This window comes from Pleurodeles waltl, chromosome 2_1 (assembly GCF_031143425.1).
Source record: "Pleurodeles waltl isolate 20211129_DDA chromosome 2_1, aPleWal1.hap1.20221129, whole genome shotgun sequence".
Lineage (NCBI taxonomy): Eukaryota > Metazoa > Chordata > Amphibia > Caudata > Salamandridae > Pleurodeles > Pleurodeles waltl.
Window position 1 is genome coordinate 896,212,648 of NC_090438.1, and position 19,137 is coordinate 896,231,784.

Below are 19,137 nucleotides of genomic sequence, written 5' to 3' on the forward strand. Positions count from 1 at the left end.
AGTCTCTTCATTTAATCTTTCAGTCACTGTAGATAGTGTGAAGATCCATTTCTGTTCTTTTTTTTAATAAGAATTGCCCTGATAAACAATGAGCACATACCACAGTATTTTCTAAGCAGAGACATAGTTGCTTCATAGTGACATTGTTTGTTTGTGCCCTTGGGTATTGGTTTTAGAATTGATGAACTGGAGGTTGTGATTAGTGAGATAAAGCTTAAGAAATGAAAGGTTGTGTGTTAAAATTTTATATTTTAGTATATTCATCACAAGCATGATTGCTTCACTATGCAACTTAGCATTGAGTACCTTATTAGCTGTTATGGGATGTTGTCAGAGAGACTGATTTATGTAGTGTGACTTGCACCTGAATTTCTAGAAGTAAATTGTGCTTCTCTAAAAAAAATAAAAAAAAAGCAACCATTCACAACACAAGAAAAATGTTATATATTATATTGTGGTTATATCTACATCAGTACAGGGTTATGGCAATTTTTATTGAACTTTTTATTACTTAATCATTTGCTATATAGCAGCTGCATTTTCCCGCTATTTACATACAATATGGCAAACAATGTCAAACTTTGAAAGTTGTAACTGCTTTTCAGATCTTAAAATGTTAATGTTGAGGATGAAATGTGCTGTTTTTGGCCTTGCTTTGAAAACAAAGTCTACAAAGTATCACGTATGCACTGTATTTAAATATATGCACTGCATTTGTTTTGCTTTATTCTTAAAATGTAAAGGATTTACCTTCATTTGTATACCGTAGCTTGATTAAATGATTTCAATATGAAAAGACTTTGATACCAGGGCAGGATTCAGCTGTTGTTTTCATTTTGTGTTTCCAGTAAAAACCTTTGATAAGTCTTGTCGCTAGAGAAGTACCATCATATTAACTTAGTTAGACATTTGTAAAAGCTTGCCCTCAACATGGAGCACAATACACCTAGACTGATCCTAAATCCCCTCATAATACTGCCCGAACTTTAATGTGAATGGAAATGCTGTTATTTTACTCCCGAATGTATTTCATGCACTGTCTCCTAGCTGTGGAGTGCTGCATAAGCCACCTTGCCATGTGTTTTTGATGTTTGGCATGTTACCCCTGTATTGCACATGTGCTTGTCATGCCACTGTTAACCTCTCATTCACATCACCAGGTCAATTCATCTTGATTTTTCATGCATTAATATTTGGCTTTTCTTTCCTTCCATTTCATCTTTCCCACCACTGCCTAAATCCTTCCATGGCAGAAGAAGCTCTCACTCCTACACTTATTATCTGTAAGTAACCTTTTTGTGCCTCGCCAGTGACATGCTGTCAGCCATGTTTTCCATGCATGAGTAATGAATGCTAATCATCTGAATTCCTTAGCAGACTGAAATTATGATAGTACAACGGGATGGTATATAAGTATCATTTCAGTTAAGCATTTTCATATTGTAGTTGTTTTAAACTGATAGTTGTGTGTGTTGTAACTTAGTAGCTGTACATTTTGAAATATTATAAAAAATGAAAATTTTCTCAAGAAGTTCGCCTTAAATGGTACTTATTCAGAAATCAATTTCTACAGAGGCCAATGTTTTTTTTTCGCAAGCAAGGGTCTTCTGTTCACTTTGTCATGCAAAAATCAAAATGCCTAGGCCAAAAATGTAAGAATACTTGTGCAGCTTCGCCAGTTTCTAAAAAGCAATGCATGATAACTGGGATCTATGACATGGCGTACACAGGATTGAGGCACATTTTGAAAGAGGAAGTATATCCATTGAGTGATAAAACGTGACTGCCGCAGCAAACCTATAAATCAGTATAATGGGTGATAGTTGCAAATATATATATATATTGGTATATGACCTTTGCTTCACAGGCTTTACATCAGGGGTCATTATATCTCAGTTGATACATTGTGAGAGTTTCCATCTCAGGTAGGTTTTTATACTTTAACTTTACTTTTTTAGCTACATAAGGGACCTAGCATTAAATATACATCTGCATACATACATATTAACTTGTATATGTTGGTGTATTTCTGTGTATATATTTATTAATATTCACACGTGTGGATGTGTGCGTGTGTGTGTGTAAACACACACATATACGCTGTTTAATTAAAATGAATTTAGTTTGCTAAATAAAAATATTGTACACTTTAGTGATTAAATGTAACTGATTTTTAAAGTACATATATAAATAAAAAAAATACTAATTTCTAATATAGTAGAAAACAATGTATAAGTTAGTGGTTTTAATTTAAACTGGTAAGAAGTGGGTGAGGAGTTTTTAAAGTTCAGTGAAGGGTGGAACTAAGGGGTAGGGAGGGTGTTGTAACGTTCAAGAAAGTGTAGTGTTGAAGGGTGGAAAGGTGTGTTTAGGGTACAGATAATAGTAGAGCTAAGTGGTAGTTCTTTTAAGGTTCAAGAAAGGGTAGCTTTAAGGGGTAGTAAGGAGTTTGCTTGCTAGCATTAAATGTAATAAGGTTTTTATAGTTCAGGGAAGAGTAGCATTAAGTGATAGTAAGGGTTTGTTAAGGTTCAGGGATGGGTAGCGTTACCAAGAGGTTTTAGGGTCCATGAAGGGTAGGGTTCACAAAAAAGAAAGAAAGTGGTAAGGTTTTTTTTCCAGGTTCAGGTAAGCGTAGCATTAAGGGATAGTAATGTAGATAAATATATAAATGAATAACTATGTGTGTCTGTGCGTGTATTCACTGAAAAAGAAAGGTTAAAGTAACATTGTAGTTCAGTGTGGTAAAAAGACCTGTTTTTGTTTAAAAAAAAAAAAAAAAAAAAAAAAACCTTTAGAACGTCACTGAAAAAAACCCAAAATGGTACAGTAATGATATAGTTCGATGAATATGTCAGAGATGACATTAATGTTTTGAAGGGGAAAAAACACAGAAATTCACAGGTTATATTTAGCAGAGCTAACTAAAACTTGCGCCCCTGCCATGCACAGCTTATGACCTCACATATTACATCAATCATGAAATGTTCTATAACATCATTTACGACATAATTGATTACATGACTATTGACATCATATAATGAGTGCGTTAGTTTGTTTCATAGTTTACAGGTACAGGTAACTACCATATTACATTTCTACCTAATTTTGTACAGCCTATATCTAGCTAATGGGTGTAACTGTTTACAAAACCTGTGTGCTTCTAATGCATCATAGGTGTGTAGAGGTATTGAAAACGTTATAAATCTGTGTATTGAAGAGTAACTCTCTGTGCGGATGACAGTTGATGTCTTCTGTCCAGTATGTTCCATACATGTTTTTGGTTCTGTAGAAAATGTTTCAAACAGGGCAAAGATTCTAAGTAGTAGATACTAAGTATTACAAGGAGTCTTGAGTGATTAGAAGTGTCTCAGCATGACAATTTCTACACATCATAGAAGGCTGCATTCACCAGTTACTAACCTATGTATGTGTGCTTTTTTTGTTCTGAAGATGGGCTATGTGTAAAGTTTTTACCACAGTATGAGGCTGTCAGCAGTATAATCTTTAGCATCTTTAGACCTTATTTAATTTAAGTGAATAGGTTCTTTTTGACAAGTGTTGAATAGAGTGTACACTGTTCCTAGTAGATACTTTTCAATACTCTGTGGTGTATTTATCATGAGAATTTCACTGTCTATAAACAATGTGGTACATAGGAAACTGTCTCCATAGAGTAAACACTGTTTATAGTACCCATTTTTCTACTCTTATCAACTTTATTTTTCAGTGTAGGTTTGATAGAGATAAAAGCTGTCTATAGTAGGGCATTCATTTTGGAGCAGACGTTTAGTATCTTGAGAAACTTAGCATTCTCTGAACAGTTGTGTACATATTAAACACTGTGTGGTATGAGGGTTTCCCATATGTGTGTGGTCGATTGTTAATATCAACTAGGCTAACATGAAGTGTATGGTATAGGTTCAATGTTGCTCATAACTCATGCTTGCTTACACCCACAGGAGTTGTATCTGTAATGGCATTAATGGTGCTTCATAATATTCGTACTTTGTACTTACTTTCAGGACTCTAATGCCATGCTAGCTTATGGAGTAATATGTGCAAAAGAAGTTTGGATGGTGTCATCAAATGATGTCTTAGGGCATGTCATGAGTGATGTCCATAAGCTGTGAGGCCATCAGCAGTGCATGGCAGGGACGTACGTTATAGTTAGCTCTGCTAAATATAACTGGTGAATTTCTGTGGATTTGTAAGTTCACAACAATAATGTTGTAACTCATATATTCACCTGACTATATTACTTTAATCTTTGTTTTTTTCTGTGATTTTAAAAAACAGTTTTTTCTTAAACAAAAAACGTTTCCTTAACCTTTGTTTTTTTTCAGTACATTGGTAGATTGTTTTATTGTGAAGTAATATTTCATTACCATAGGTATAGACATACATACCCCTTGTAGCCAAATCCCCATGAAGGCAGCCCAACCCCATGCACCATGTATGGTGGGCCTTCAGACCACAGACACCCCATCTGTGGCCAAATACAAGAAACAAGAGGCGGGGAACCATGCTGCCCTCCTCCCTAACCTTATTAGGCCTGGAGATCCATCCTTGGGGTGATACCAGTGAAAAAGGGGGTGGGTGTCATTTGGCCCTGGAGACTCACTGGCCTCACTGCTTATGGTTATTGATAACATCTACAAAGGCTTCAGGAACCAAAGCCCACCAGCACCATTCACCACCACAGACCTATCACCCCGCCCCCCAGATACTGAACTCCTGAACCCCATCACCATAGAGGACACCCAAAGACTGATGAACTCCATCCACTCTGGAGCACACTCCGATCCATGCCCTCATCACATCCTCAACTTGGCCAGTGCCCCCATAGCACCGGAGCTCTGCCGAACCATCAACCTATCCCCCAAGACTGCGCTATTCCCCTCAGACTGGAAACACACCAAAATCAGCCCGTTACTCAAGAAACCTACCGCCGATCCTAGGGAGCTGAAAAACTACAGACCCATCTCTCTGCTCCCTTTCCCAGCTAAGGTAACGGAGAAAGCTGTCAACCAGCAACTCACCGCGTTCCTCGAGGCACACCGTATCCTAGACCCTTCCCAATCTGGATTCAGAAGCAACCACAGCACCCAAACCGCACTCTTAGCAGCCACTGACGACATATGCATCATGCTGGACCGTGGAGGCACTGCTGCACTCATTCTCCTCAACCTCTCCGCTGCATTTGACACCACCTCCTACTCCACTCTCTGTGACAGACTGCATGACACCGGCATCCGTGACAAAGCCGTGAACTGGATCAGGTCCTTCCTGATCCAGAAGAACACAGAGGGTCAGACTACCACTGTTCACATCAGAACCTAAAGACACTTGCTACGGAGTGCCCAAAGGATCCTCACTCAGCTGGCGCTTTTAAGCAGCTACATGGCCCTGCTCGCTAAGGTCACCAAACAACACGAGCTAAACATAGTGTCCTATGCCAACAACACCCAACTAATCCTCTCCCTGTCCGAAAACTCTGTGCAAGCCAAGAGGAATTTCCACAATGGGATGAGAGCAGGCGCTGCCTGGATGGAGGCCAGCTGCCTCAACCTCAACTAAGGACACGACAGGATCCTCGTGATCGGCGCCACCCCTTCCTGCCTGGAACGACTTGGCCACCGCTCTGGGTAACGCTCTTGCCCCCCACTGAACATGCACACAACCTGGGCATCATCCTGGAGTCCTCTCTATTGATGACCTGTCAAGTTAATGCCATCTCCTCATCAAGCTTCCACACCCTCCATCTCCTGCGGAACATTTTCAAGAGGATTCCCCAACACAAGGAAGACAGTCACCCACGCACTCATCACCAGCATGGCAACACACTCTATGCCAGCATTACCAAGAAACTTCAATCAAGACTACAAAGAGTCCAGAATGCAGCTGCCAGACTCACCCTGGACATCCCCCTACACAGCTGACTCTCCTCCCACCTCAGAGACCTACACTGACTCCCAGTCAACAAGCGCATCACATACAAACTCATGATCCAAACCTTCCAGGCACTGCACAACATAGGACCACCATACCTCAACCACTGCCTCACCTTCTACATACCCAACAGACGTCTCCGTTCTCCCAGCTCACCTTTTCAGCTGCCCCCAAGATCCGGAATAGTACAGCAGGAGGAAGATCATTCTCCTACTTAGCAGCCCTGACTGGGAGCATACTGCCCCTCAAGCTCAGGCAGACTGCATTTCTGAAGCAGTTCAGGAAGGACCTCAAGACCTGGCTCTTTGACTGAGCAGCACGCCTACATTCAGTGCCTTGAGACCCTATGTGTGATTAGCTGTGCTTTACAAATCAATGATTGATTGATTGATTGACCCTAAAAGCCTTATGTATTTTAAAGAGGAGGGTAAGCCATGTTGCCCTCCTCCCAAGCCTTATTAATCCCTGGGCACCTCATCTCCTGGGCTTGTTCTTTTTTATTTTTAGGGGAGGGTGTGCTGTGTGACCCTTTTCTCTGAACCTCATTAGGCCCTGGGGCTCCATACCCTAGGACCACATATATTCTAAAGTGTACGGGGCCACGTTGCCCACCTCCTTGAACCTCTTTAGGCCCTGAGGACTCAATCCCTGAGGCCGTCTTTTTTTATTTTGAAGTAAGGGGGGGGGCACTTGGCATCCCGTCTGAGCCTATTATGCCATTTGGAATCCCACCTCTCTGGGCTGGGGTGAGCCACAGGGTCTCCTCCCTGAGCCATTATAGGCCCCGGGAAACTGGTGCCCACCGAGATCACTCACCATATACTTGTTGTGGGCTGTGGGAGGAACCATAGGGCCCCTGCGACTTCAACCTCCTACCTGCATGCTGTGGAAGCCGGCATTGCTTCAGCATGTGAGAAGCAGTCATTTTTGCTGCTCCCTCTGGACAGGAGCAATCTTTTGATATGTTTCCTGCCTGCTCCATTGCAGGCAGTAAAACACATCACAAGTCTGTTCCGAGCTGACGGGAGCATTTTCAAAGGGCCCGTCTACTGGGAGCAGGCTTTGTGTTTGCTCCCATTTGGCAGGATATTTAAAAAGGCTCCCAACAGGTGGGAGCAAACACAGGTGTCCCTGCCCAGGCAGTTGTGGTCAGGGAAACTGCTGTGTCCCGGTTGTGGGCACCCATAGACACAGTTTATGAATCAGCCCTGGTGGAAAGGGGTGCCCAGGGCCATGGAATGCTCAGGGAGAAGGGGGCTGCATGGCACCCCTCCCTTTTAAAAAGTTTAGCAGCCCCGGGCAATGGGGTCCCCTCCCCTTTTGATGACATTTCAGCCCAGGGGGTGGGCTTACTAGGGCCTGTGATAGCTTCGGTAGTGAGGCTGCACAGCCCCTCCCCTTTTTGGTGATTTTGACACCTGCAATGGGCTCCCTGGGGTATATATTTGCTCGGGGAGGGCGCAGCATGCCCCCTCTCCTTAATGAAAGAAGGTGGTTGTTTTTTTTTTGTTTTCATTCCTGTGGGAGCGTGGCAAAGTATGCCTTGTTTTTGGCCGGGGGGGGTCCCTCTGGGTCTCACCCCATGGATCTTAGGGGAGCAAGCTATCCCTACCTCGCTCCCTTATATTTTTTTTATTTTACACTTCAGGACAGTGGACTAAGTCCCCGTGTCCTGTAATGGCTTCAGTCACATTTTTGTGATGGTACTCAGGCCAATCAGAGCAGAAAAAGCTCCCTGGGCTAATTAGAACGCTCGATTTTTTTTAATTGACACTCCTGCAACTGTCTCTTGAGCCTCTCGCAGAGCCAACCGTAATTTTTAGAAATATTTTTGGCCCTTAATTTCTAAGGAACTACTGAATAGATTTACAAAATCGCAGAAAAAAAATCTGTGGGCCAAGACCTAGCTTCCTGCCAAATTCCGTTCATCAGTTTTTGTGGTAGCCCTTGATAAAGAAGTCTTTTGAAAATACATTCGAATTTTGTGCTTTGGGATCCCCCTATTTTTCCTCGCCCCTGCTTGGTGGATCACCCTGAAGCTTTTCAAACACAAACTAATAAAAAAAGTTGCACGTTTTTGGAAAGTTTCTCAGAGATTCGTCAAACGGGGCCAAAGTTATTAGAAACACAAAAAACGCTTGACATAACTATATCTACCCAGTGGATAAATAATGTCCCGTGAGGTAACAACTGACATTATTTTTTTTAATTTGATGTATTTATTTTATATTGTGTATACTTAAAACTACTGGTGTGGAGCCTCCACTTCAAATCTAGCATATTTGCTTGAACATGGCATGGATGTGGGTGGCCAGCCACTTTATATTTCTGTGCTACTTACATAGCTGCACATAGTGTGTCTTTGCAAATGAAGGGATATGTAAATTAAGATCGTGCAGTGTAGTAGTATGTTTGTTTATGTCTAAGAGGCTATAAAATGCAATAACTTACTTACCCGCTATCTACAAATGCGTACGTCTTTAATATAGGCCCGCAGACAAGGGGAAGAACCCTTGATTTGGTGAGAGCTACCGTTTTTGTTGATTTGATTGTTCCTAATACTCTATAAAAAGCCCTAGTATTTTTGTGTGTTGATCTTTTCCATCTTTCAAGGGAATGTGTGGTGTGCTGTGTATCTGAAGATCAAACAAGTTGCCACCAATTAAATGCATCACTTTCCCAGAAGAAACAGGGGAATTGGTAAGGAAGTTCTATCCCAAGAGCTGGTGTGCCTATACTCTGTGTCAAATTTGCAGAGAAATAATTTAAAACCCACATCAACTCTTGGAAAGTAGTTGCTTTTTTTGTTGATGAATCAAACTGGTTATTCATATCTTGATAGTTCGTTTTCCATGGTTATGCCCACTTCCTTCTCCAAGTTTCTATAATCCAACCATGCCCCTACACCTTTGCATGCTTCTCTTTTAGTTAAGGATCTAAGTATACAATATCAATGTATCTGAGTTTAAGTAGATCCGGTCTTCATCTGCCCTCTCAGTGTTTAGGTTACTCAGAATATAAATTGTCATTCTATGCACGTTTTGCAGATCTACTACCTGCTTCAATGTTATTTCACTGGCAGATTTGACATCTATACTATTTTGATTGCCTGCTCCACAAAATATGTGAATATTTGTAACAATGCCAGTCATAGTACTAATCCCTGCCATACTCCACTATATCATTGTCCTAGTGATAATTTATTTTTCTGTTTACCATTAGACTTTGGTTAAATACAACACATCAGGTGTGTATTTTGTGTACTTGATAAAATGTCCGAGGTTTTATTCTCTACTAAGGTCAAAGCATGTAAAGTTAAATGTATTGCATCTGGGCACTGGTATTTTATTCAACAAAGTAATCAGGTGGAACCGACATGGTTTGTACAAACCTATGTTGACTCTTCTCAATAGGTTAGCTTGCAATTATGTGCCCTTATTATAGTTATGCTTTTTAAGCTAGTGTACAAGTTGTGGGAGTATCAGTAACAATGCTCTTAAAATGACATGTAGAAAAAGACCAAAATGGTGCCTAGATAGATAGATAGATAGATAGTACTCTGAGATGGCAATATGGGACCTTATTACCCATTATATACTTTTTATTCTGTGTTTATTTTGGTTTAGTATACTTGAAAACGCTGTTTTCTTTAAAGTTAAACTAAACATGGGCATTTGATTGGTATTTGAATGCTTAGATTTTGTTTACACTTGAAGAATAAACTGATGAAACAACAGTGATGCAAGTCTGTGTATTTATGCAATTCATTAGCTTCTGTTGTTTCTAGCTAAAATGGAGAAAAATTATACTACCAGAAACTGTACGACAGTTTTTATTTTTTGCTCCATAATTTAGATAATCTTGCCATATAAAGTGTTCTTCTCTGCCACATAATCGTAGTAGCCCGAATAGTGGTACAACTCTGCGGAGTGGTTTGAGGGTCTGTCTTTATGAAGATGAAAAACATACTTCAAAGGACTATTTTACCTATTTCACAGTTCCCTGTGAAATATGGGTTTTATACCACTGTGGTTTGTGCAATAAAAACACCCAAACATGTTTTTTGTGTGTGTATGTGCGTGCACGCTCATGATGTGTGTGTGTGTGAGAGAGCGCGCTAGCAGTCAGGGAACTGATTAAGGTTGTTCTCCGCCTCTACCTTCTGATGATTTTGGCTTCTGTAACCATAACCTTCTATTGATTATTTTTTTCATCAAATTCTCATGCGGTTTGCTAACAAAGGATATTGCCAATGTAATTTCTGTCTTTTCAGGCAGGATTGATTTTTTAAGAATTCGTTTAATGGAGCCAGATGATTTTTTCTGGTATAATGCGCAGTCTCCCCTGTTGATGTATGACCCTTCTGATCCAGTGAATGAATCTGTTCAGTGGCTGGGATTTTGCACGCTGTCTCACTGCTTTGGCACTGTTGTGTAGAGCTGATTGTTTTTATTAGCATGCGGTATAGAGGGAATGTGTTCCGCCATATTGACCACTTGTGCGACTGCAACATAATTATAAGGGCAATTGGCTAAAAATGAATTTTTGCAGTCTGTTGTGTTTTTTGTGGCCTCGATTAGTCCACACGACAAGTGTCCACGTAGGCTAACTATTCTTGATTGGTACACTTTTCAAGCAAATACACCCATTCTCTCCACTTACCCTCATGCTGAGTTCATGGCATTCAATGGTAGCCGGTTGAGCAAATGTATTTTCTTAGACCTTCTCCATTCTTTTTACAAAGTCAAATATTTTTATTCATTTAACAAAAACTAATGCTACAGCTTGCGGGTGAGGGGTGGTCATGGTACTTGTTTGAATGGACACCAGTTGTTAAGTGGGGGATTCTGTTGTTTCTTATGCTTTGTGGAGTAATAATTCCTAGTAACATAACTCTCAGATACTTAGTCCAGGGTTTGTTGTCTAGATCTAGGAGGTATTGGTTTAAACGTGCTATGTGGGTGTATTTTCAGTTATTGTATAACTTGATCTAAAAAATAATAGTCACAAAATCTGTGTGACTGGCTTTTGCCAGTCACATGGACTGGGAAATAGTTTTTGTATCCATTATATAGACCTGCTGTGTGATGGTCTCTTGCCGGACGCTAAGCAGTATTTCAGAAATGTCCCCAGTAATGCTTCTGGGTAATTACTATAGAAGCACAGCAACCAAATGCTAGAAAGATAGCTCAGAAACCTGCAGGCCACAGGTTTGAATCCTAACAAGCCAACACATCCTAACATAATTCCAGTTAGACTACTATTCTTGTTTCCGGTGTAAATATCTGTTTGTGCCCAAAACAAGGTTACAAGTTAGGAACAAATTGAGCTAAAAATGGCTACTGATGTTCACTAGCTAAATTCTGGCAATAAACAAGAGGGCAGACAGTGCAAAATGGTAGGTTTTTTTTTTATCCTCGGAACAGGAAACAAATGCGTAATTTGCATGTTAATCCCTCATTCTGAAGTCTGGAAGTTGGAAGAAGTGCAAATTATTCAACCAGAATCAAGTGGTTAGAAGGTGTACACTTTGCTCCTGACTCATGCCTCTCTATTGTGTCACTAAAAGGCCAATAAAGTGAGATCATCGAGTCGCATAATAACTAATGTTTAAGTAACTACAGAGAGAGCAGTATTGGGTGTCCATATTATTTTGTTGTTGGTTGTTTTTATTACTTTAGCCCAATCCAGACAAACTATCCTTCTTTACCCTGTCTGTCTGTGTATTGCTGTATACTCTGTCTGCTATGGAATAGCAGAGCAAAGCATCCCGCCTGCTATTTGTCTGAATGGTGTTGGATGCAGTATTGAGCTACGGTAGAGATGTATATTGTTTTCAACTTTCACTTCTTTGGCACCAACACGTTGCTTATACTCTTCAATAATGTACAATATGTTACAGGCAGCATACAAAATTGTTGGCCACTAGTTATTACTTATACTGTAGCACTCACCACCTGCAACAGTTAAGCACATGGCGACGCCTGTCATTGAAACTGAAGTCCACCTTCAGCCTGTCATTTAAAGTACATCAGTTGGATAAATATTTTGAAGGGTCTTGGTTGGCATTGCATGAAAGCCACATTGGTTACTGTACAAAGAGTGGTTCCATAAAGGGACGGCCAAACAAGTTTAAATGTTTCTAAGTGAAAAAGACGATTCTGAAATCTGTTAATTTGCAGGCTAGGGGTAGAACTGGAAGGTCTGAGCACAAAATAATGGTTTTGTATTATTGTTTTATCTGTAAATCATTTTGTCTGCACAGTTGCAGCAACTTAGTAGAAAAATCTTGCTTTATGATGATTTATTTAATTGGGTAGTTAATTAAATCCATCGAACATTTACACAGCAAAAGAGGATATAAAACAGTAAAGTACAACTTAATATAAATTATGTGCAAACTGCCAGTACTACTTATTTCATTAAGGTTCACCATACGCATAAGACATAATATGCACATCTGATCCGCTTTTAAGAAGCTTAGAAAATGTAAATATACTAGAGAAATGGTTCTTAACCTAAGGTCTGAGGCTCCTGGGAGTCCGCGAGGTGTAATTACAAAATTACATAATATTACAATTAATAAAGTATATACAAATAAAGAATCAAAATTGGACATTTGAACACTTTTTCCTACAGATGATTGTGAATTAAACAGAGTATTGGACATTTGTTTAGTGTACACTTGCTCCCTTAGTTTTCGTGTATTTAGGCTCTAATCATCGAAATTGCTTGGGCTGGGGATCCCTACCTTCTAATATTGACTCAATGAGGGGGTGGGGGTCTCCAGATTCAAGTAATGATTCACTGGGCCTCTGTAGAGGTCAAAATGTAGAGAACTGCTGCACTACAGTATAAAACTATGTTATGCACTGCCAATTAAAATTATTCTAAAATATATATATGTTAGCTGCCTATGCTCCAGATTCCTTTGGGACTATTGCATCTAGGCAGAAACATTTTCCATGTATTTTACAAAACTGCAAGACGGCTGTGGATGCCACCCACTTAAAGAATCAAAGCTTGCCTGTAGGTTCTTATCTGCAGAATAGCAAAGTACTTGAGTAAGAAGTGGCTACATGCAGCAATCAACTTAGGACAAGTACATAGTATGTGTAATAAGGTTACTTGTTTATACCTACAGAGATGACAGCATTCAGATGGCCAGCGTGGAATCATATCTTTTGTGAGAAATGTATCCATCCTTACATGCATAAGCTTCAACTTTAGGGGAGACAAAAAGGAAATATCCAAATATTGCTGGAAAGATAGATGTACATCTGAGTTTGACAATTCCATTCAAGAATAGTCCCAAAGTGAAGGCGGAGGATAAATACTTTTGCCACGGGTTTTATTTCTTGTTGCCAGATTCAATTTTGGTCCATAAGTGGAAATCCAAAGAGGATACTGGCACTTGTTTCAAGTTTTCACAAAAGTTAAGAAAAGCCATGTGACAACTCTTGCCTTATGAGGATGAATTTCAAGTAAATCCAGGCCTGAACAATATTGGGTTGCAATCTGAATAAGCTTCTATAGACTTTTGGTTGTACAGTTTCCAAAAAGTTTGATGACTTCATATCACAATCTCCCGTTATTTCAGACCCGTAGTAGAGGAAAGGTATCAGTTTAAATTTAATTATCTTAACAATGGTGAGCATAACAAAAAATGCAAATAAAAGATTTTGCTTTTTGTTTTAAGGCTTGAAAATAGAATTTAAAATTAAGCTGGCAGTCAAAAATTACTCCTAGATATGTGTATGTGTTAGTTATTTCCAGTTTGTCTTCCAAGTACCAGACCAAATTTGTTTTTCCCCTGGTTGCCGAATACCATAACTTTGGTTATTTTTATGTGTACTTCAAGCTCATCCCTCTTGGTATACACTGGCCGGGTGTTTATTAGACGTTGAAACCAAATAGGGGGCTTTACTGAGTACGACTATATCATCCGCATGGTTCGGACTAGCCAGAAGAATCAGTCAAATGTGGCAGGTCTGAAATTGATGTTTCTAGCTTGCGTCTGGCTCGATTACTAGCTGGTTACATTGCTGCTGCAACTTTCCCGCTGAGCTGATGGGTGAAAACCTTGGTTTTGGACTATCAGCCCAGTGGGAAAGTCATAATGGGTCCAGCGGGGAGGTAGTCAGTATGGCAGGAACCTCCCCGTTGGAAGTTCAGCGGACAGGTCTTCCCATCCGCCAGACTCCTAATCAGGCCCAAAATTTGAAAGTGTTGCCTGTGCACTGTAGTTTGTGGATGGATGGGTGCTGGCATGAGTCGAATATTTTACAAGTTTTTCTAAACCACAGGTCTGACTTTTATTATTTAGGTATGCAAAAACTTACATCCACGAACAGTGTGGTGGCCTTTAATCATGGTAGTATTGACATTGGTAAAACATTGCACTCAAGCCATAGTAAAATTGTAAAAAATAAAATAAAAAAAAAAGCCTATTGCATTTTAAAAAATGCAAAGAGGAGGGCTTTCCGTACAAACTGCATGCATGAAAAAAAAAGAATGAATGTGTTTAGATTAAGATGTTAAATAGTCCCTCATGCATGGCAATGAAAGCACTTCCATGGGAGGCAGAAAGGTACAGGAGACAGCAGGCTGAGAGAGAGAGTAAAACTCTTTTGTATGGAGCCAAAGCCCACTCTATATTTATTTATTAAGAATTGGTAACAATAGGGATGGGTTTCTTTTGTAGATTTCATTATTTAGAAAATCAAACTCTCCGAAAGGAAGAAAAGAGCATAGTTAGAGAGAGGCCCGATCTCCCATAATTGTGTGCTCTTTATTGCTTTTTTTGTCAGCAGGCATATGAATATATTCTCGAATTAGAAATATCAATAGGCAAATAGGGATATATGGATATTTGTAATCCTTTTTAGATGAGTACATTTTATATCATGGTACAGGAAAAAAGAGACTCGTTTGTTGGTTGTCTTGCATGTTTGTGACATAATGGGCCTCATTCTGAGGCTGCCGCCTGGCGGGAACCGCCAAATGGCCGCTCCGCGGTCGAAAGACCGCGGAGGCCATTCTGGTTTTCCCGCTGGGCTGGCGGGCGACCGCCAGAAGGCCGCCCGCCAGCCCAGCGGGAAACCCCTTCCCACGAGGAAGCCGGCTCCGGAGTGGGAAGGTGCGACGGGTGCAGTTGCACCCGTCGCGAATTTCAGTGTCTGCACAGCAGACACTGAAATTCAAAGTGGGGCCCTCTTACGGGGGCCCCTGCAGTGCCCATGCCATTGGCATGGGCACTGCAGGGGCCCCCAGGGGCCCCACGACACCCCATACCGCCATCCTGTTCCTGGCGGGCGAACTGCCAGGAACAGGATGGCGGTATGGGGTGTCGGAATCCCCATGGCGGCGCAGCAAGCTGCGCCGCCATGGAGGATTCCGTCGGGCAGCGGAAAACCGGCGGGAGACCGCCGGTTTTCCTCTTCTGACCGCGCCAAACAGCCGCGGTCAGAATGCCCTGCGGGGCACCGCCAGCCTGTTGGCAGTGCTCCCGCCGACCCCGGCCCCGGCGGTCCTTGACCCAATATGTCTTTTTGTCATTGGCGTTCTTACATTTTTGCAAACGATGAATTTATTTACAATTGCAATATTTTAAATATCCACATAATCGGTTTGCAAGATGCTTCTCCTGAGGTTTCTATTCTTTAGCTAGTTTGGATGTCACTAAGGATAATCTTGCTAAACAGAACCTGTGTAGGCCCTCACTCGGATAAGTAAGAAGCCCTTTTGCATAAAAATAATTTGGCACCAGAGATGTGAACTCTACCTTTTTACGCTTCCTGTGTGGTCTCTGCAAAATCACCTCTGTTACAGGCAGATCTTTTTTCAGCGCTGTCACCAACCTGTACGTTTGAAGTCTTAACTGGCAGCAGACATTGTCCTTACCACTGGACATTAGATAGTGCTTGATAGCCTTTCATATTTCCGTGAAAAAGCCGGGATGGTAACATTAGAGTGGGTATAGAATTATTTTACATTGTTTCAGAACCTAAAGTGGGTCACCAGTGGCAGATGTGTTTTTATTTCCATGTGACGTTGAGCAGGCCAAACGTCAATTCACCAGTATCCTTTTGGACCCCTGAGCCTACAGACCGGCAAACTAACACGCTGGCCACACAATATATCTGCTTTATTCACACGGCCACCCAGTGAAAAGCTAATTTGAATAATTACTACAACAAGTAATCACAACTCAAGCTGGAAGCACGGACACAAAGTAGTTTGTATTTGGAGGCTCTGCAGGGGTATAGTGACCTATTAGACACATGTACTGCAGGAAGCGCTAGGTGGCCTCAGACTTTTTTTGTTTGCAGTTTGAAGGAGGGTAGGAGTGTCTGCTTGGACAAGGTGAGTGAAAAACCCCACTCCTCTCACCAAGTCTTGTCTCCATCATTGTCCCTCTGCGGCTTTTATGGTCTGAGAGCCCTGCTCCATATCCTGCCCCTTCTGCTCTGAGAGCCTGCTTCCTCACACACATGGTGATAACATTTTCTAATTTGGCTGGTCTGAGTCCTGGTAGAGCTTTGCCATGAAAATGATAACTGTCCATTTTCTTCTCCTATGAAGATGTATCACTGCAAAAATTATTACTGTCTACCTCCTCCTCTGTATGAGGATGCATCACTATCTGAGTGGAGAAAAAGCAGATGAGAATAGTAACAGCAGATCCTTTAGTTCCACAGTTGACAGCCAAGGCATCAGGCAACCCAAATAATGAGGACCCTCTGCAGAATTTGACAAGGCCCTAGAGTCTTCTATATCTCACACATGTTCATTAGCCTTGGGCTTAGTGGGCCGCCTATGAAGGGGTGACCCCATCCTGCTCTGCGGAGGATTATGTTGCACCCCTGAGTCAGACCTGGCATGATACAATGGTATCATTCTCAGTGCTCAGGGTAATAGAGAGATACTCCTCCAATCCTTACAAGTGATCATCTTATGAGTCTATTGTAGTAATTTCACACCACCCCTATTTGGCGCAGTCTATTGCGCTACATAGCCTTATGGAAGCATAGGGCCTCTAGCAGGTTGGTTAAGAAGATTGTGATAAGTTTCAAGCATAGCAGCAATAAATACTAAAATTGGTACAAGAATGCAGAAAGGCTCCTAACCTACCACTGATGGTCACGCTAGCAAATGAAAATCAAGGACTTAGCATGCAAAACCATAGCAGTAGTGTGTATTGGGAGAGAACTGTTTGAACATCTGGGCATGATTTCTGCTAAGGCATTCTTCTGACATCTGGTAGGCTGTGTTGACTCTTATCATTTACAAATATGGCATGCCTATCTAATGTTAACAGCAAAAAATGAATTTTTTTCACTTCTCTCGTCATTGCTCTTCGGACTTTTTCACTTCCTTCTTTCATTCAAAATACAGTACTTCCATATATTGATAGTCTGAGTACATGACGACTCTTTCTACTGATGTCTGAATGTGTCTTGGTGATAAGTGATAGTTTGCTGTCAGGTTCACCCATTGGCTGACCTAGGTTTATACATTTGGCTAACCTAGGTTTATACATTAGGCTTACCTAAGTTTATACATTTGGCTGACCTAAGTTTATACATGTATAAGTTTATACAAATAACACTTCATCGTAAAGTAGAAAACGCCAGAGCCCCAGCTTTAAATAATTTCAGTATCATGCTTTAGTCCTATATATTGGCGTCTCACATGCAAAGGAATAAATAGCACCCACTGCAGAATGCTGCAGCATCACTGATGCCCCTGCAAAACAAACAGACTGGATCAGCCAGCTAATCCTTCCCCCATTTGAGGATGCAAAATAAACTAGAACTTGTGGCCCCTGAGCGGGGCCTGTTATTTTCCAGAAAGACAACTTTGGGTTGTTACAGATTAACAGGCTGAGAATCTCCAGGATCCAAGGTTGCTGAAACCATTCAGCACCTTAGGTCGTGCTTTTACGATCCAAAATAGTTGTTTCTGAAGCTGGGGTTAGGAATTGTATTTAAGTCCATAAAAGGCCTTGACCAATAAGCAAGCATGGGTGGAAGTAAAGTTTGGAAGACTGCATGCACAGAGACAGACTCAGTGACAGACTTTTGTTTAGCTGTACTTTAATAGCTACCACATCAAGCATAACCTGCATAACTGCAAAAGATTTTCCTTGGGTTGTCAGAAACCAAAAAAAACCTTTGTGTTGGAGAACTGGGCAAAACATGATTCCTTGGTGGCACCCAACTAGTGCGTTGTTTTGGTCCCTGTACGATCACCGCAAGACTTGTTTCTCACCAATGCTTAATTTCTGTTGATGTTTGTCAGTGCTCGCCACTTACTCTTAAGCCCTGGCCCTTACTTAAAACACCCTTCCACATGTTGGCACTATTTTACTATGTTTCAGCAGTGCTCATCAATAAGGTGTTTAACGTGCTTCACCAAAGTAATAAAAACGAGATGGTCCAGGCCATCTTTTCAACACGAGGTGACTTGGAATAGTCACATATGTATTGTGGGAGGCTTAGTGTTTGACAATGCAGCGACACTGGGTTGTGCCAACCACAGTAGCTTCCTGAAAAATACCTCGGTCCCTAGCACATATATTTCAACAAATTATGCACTACTTCCCACTGTCCCTAACTCACCCCATGTGTTGTCACTGGACACCCTCGTGGAGCCATGGAGGGGCAGTCTCCTTTTCTGCTTCCTGGCGGCCCTAGTATCTGAACCATAAGCATAGGTGTCTCATTCCGGAAGAGAAATAATTACATATATTTCCCATTGCCCCATCTATTTAATTAAATGTACGCTTAAGGCCTTAAAAGAACAAGAATCAAATTAATTGCAACAGTGGGCAGGTGTTTATTCTCCTGACTCTGCGCGCGCTTCCCGGGTAGGTGCAATGTTCGCGCCTTCATCCAAATTAGAACTCAGTATCGCTCCTCATCACAGGGACAGGTCACGGCCACGTGTCTCGTGCCTGACACTGTTCACATGTTAATAATCCTAAACACAGGGCCTCTGTTGAAGAGGCTGGCGGCCGCCTTCCAGGGTTGCTAATTCAGGCCATTCAGTAAGTACATCGTCTTCTGCCTTTCACAACGCGGGGTTTTGTGTTCCTTCTCCCATTCTCTGTGCCCTCATTAGGGAGCCGCATAATTAAGACAAACTCAGAAAATCAAATGCGCCGGTTCAGTTATCAACTCA

At 41.3% G+C, this 19,137-nt stretch overlaps 1 protein-coding gene across 14 annotated transcripts in view; it reads left to right on the plus strand.

The window, feature by feature from the left end:
* Window positions 1-19,137, plus strand: part of PTPRM (protein tyrosine phosphatase receptor type M) — a 1,480,454-nt gene that overhangs the window by 1,010,261 nt on the left and 451,056 nt on the right. For 7 of the 14 annotated variants that reach the window (XM_069218808.1, XM_069218810.1, XM_069218814.1 and 4 more), the window contains one exon: window positions 1,254-1,283. The exons of 4 other annotated variants lie outside the window; for them this stretch is intronic. In XM_069218808.1, the coding sequence (XP_069074909.1) occupies window positions 1,254-1,283 (30 nt within the window). The remainder of the gene's footprint in view (window positions 1-1,253; window positions 1,284-19,137) is intronic. 3 more of the 14 variants (XM_069218809.1, XM_069218815.1, XM_069218821.1) reach the window with 1 other exon arrangement.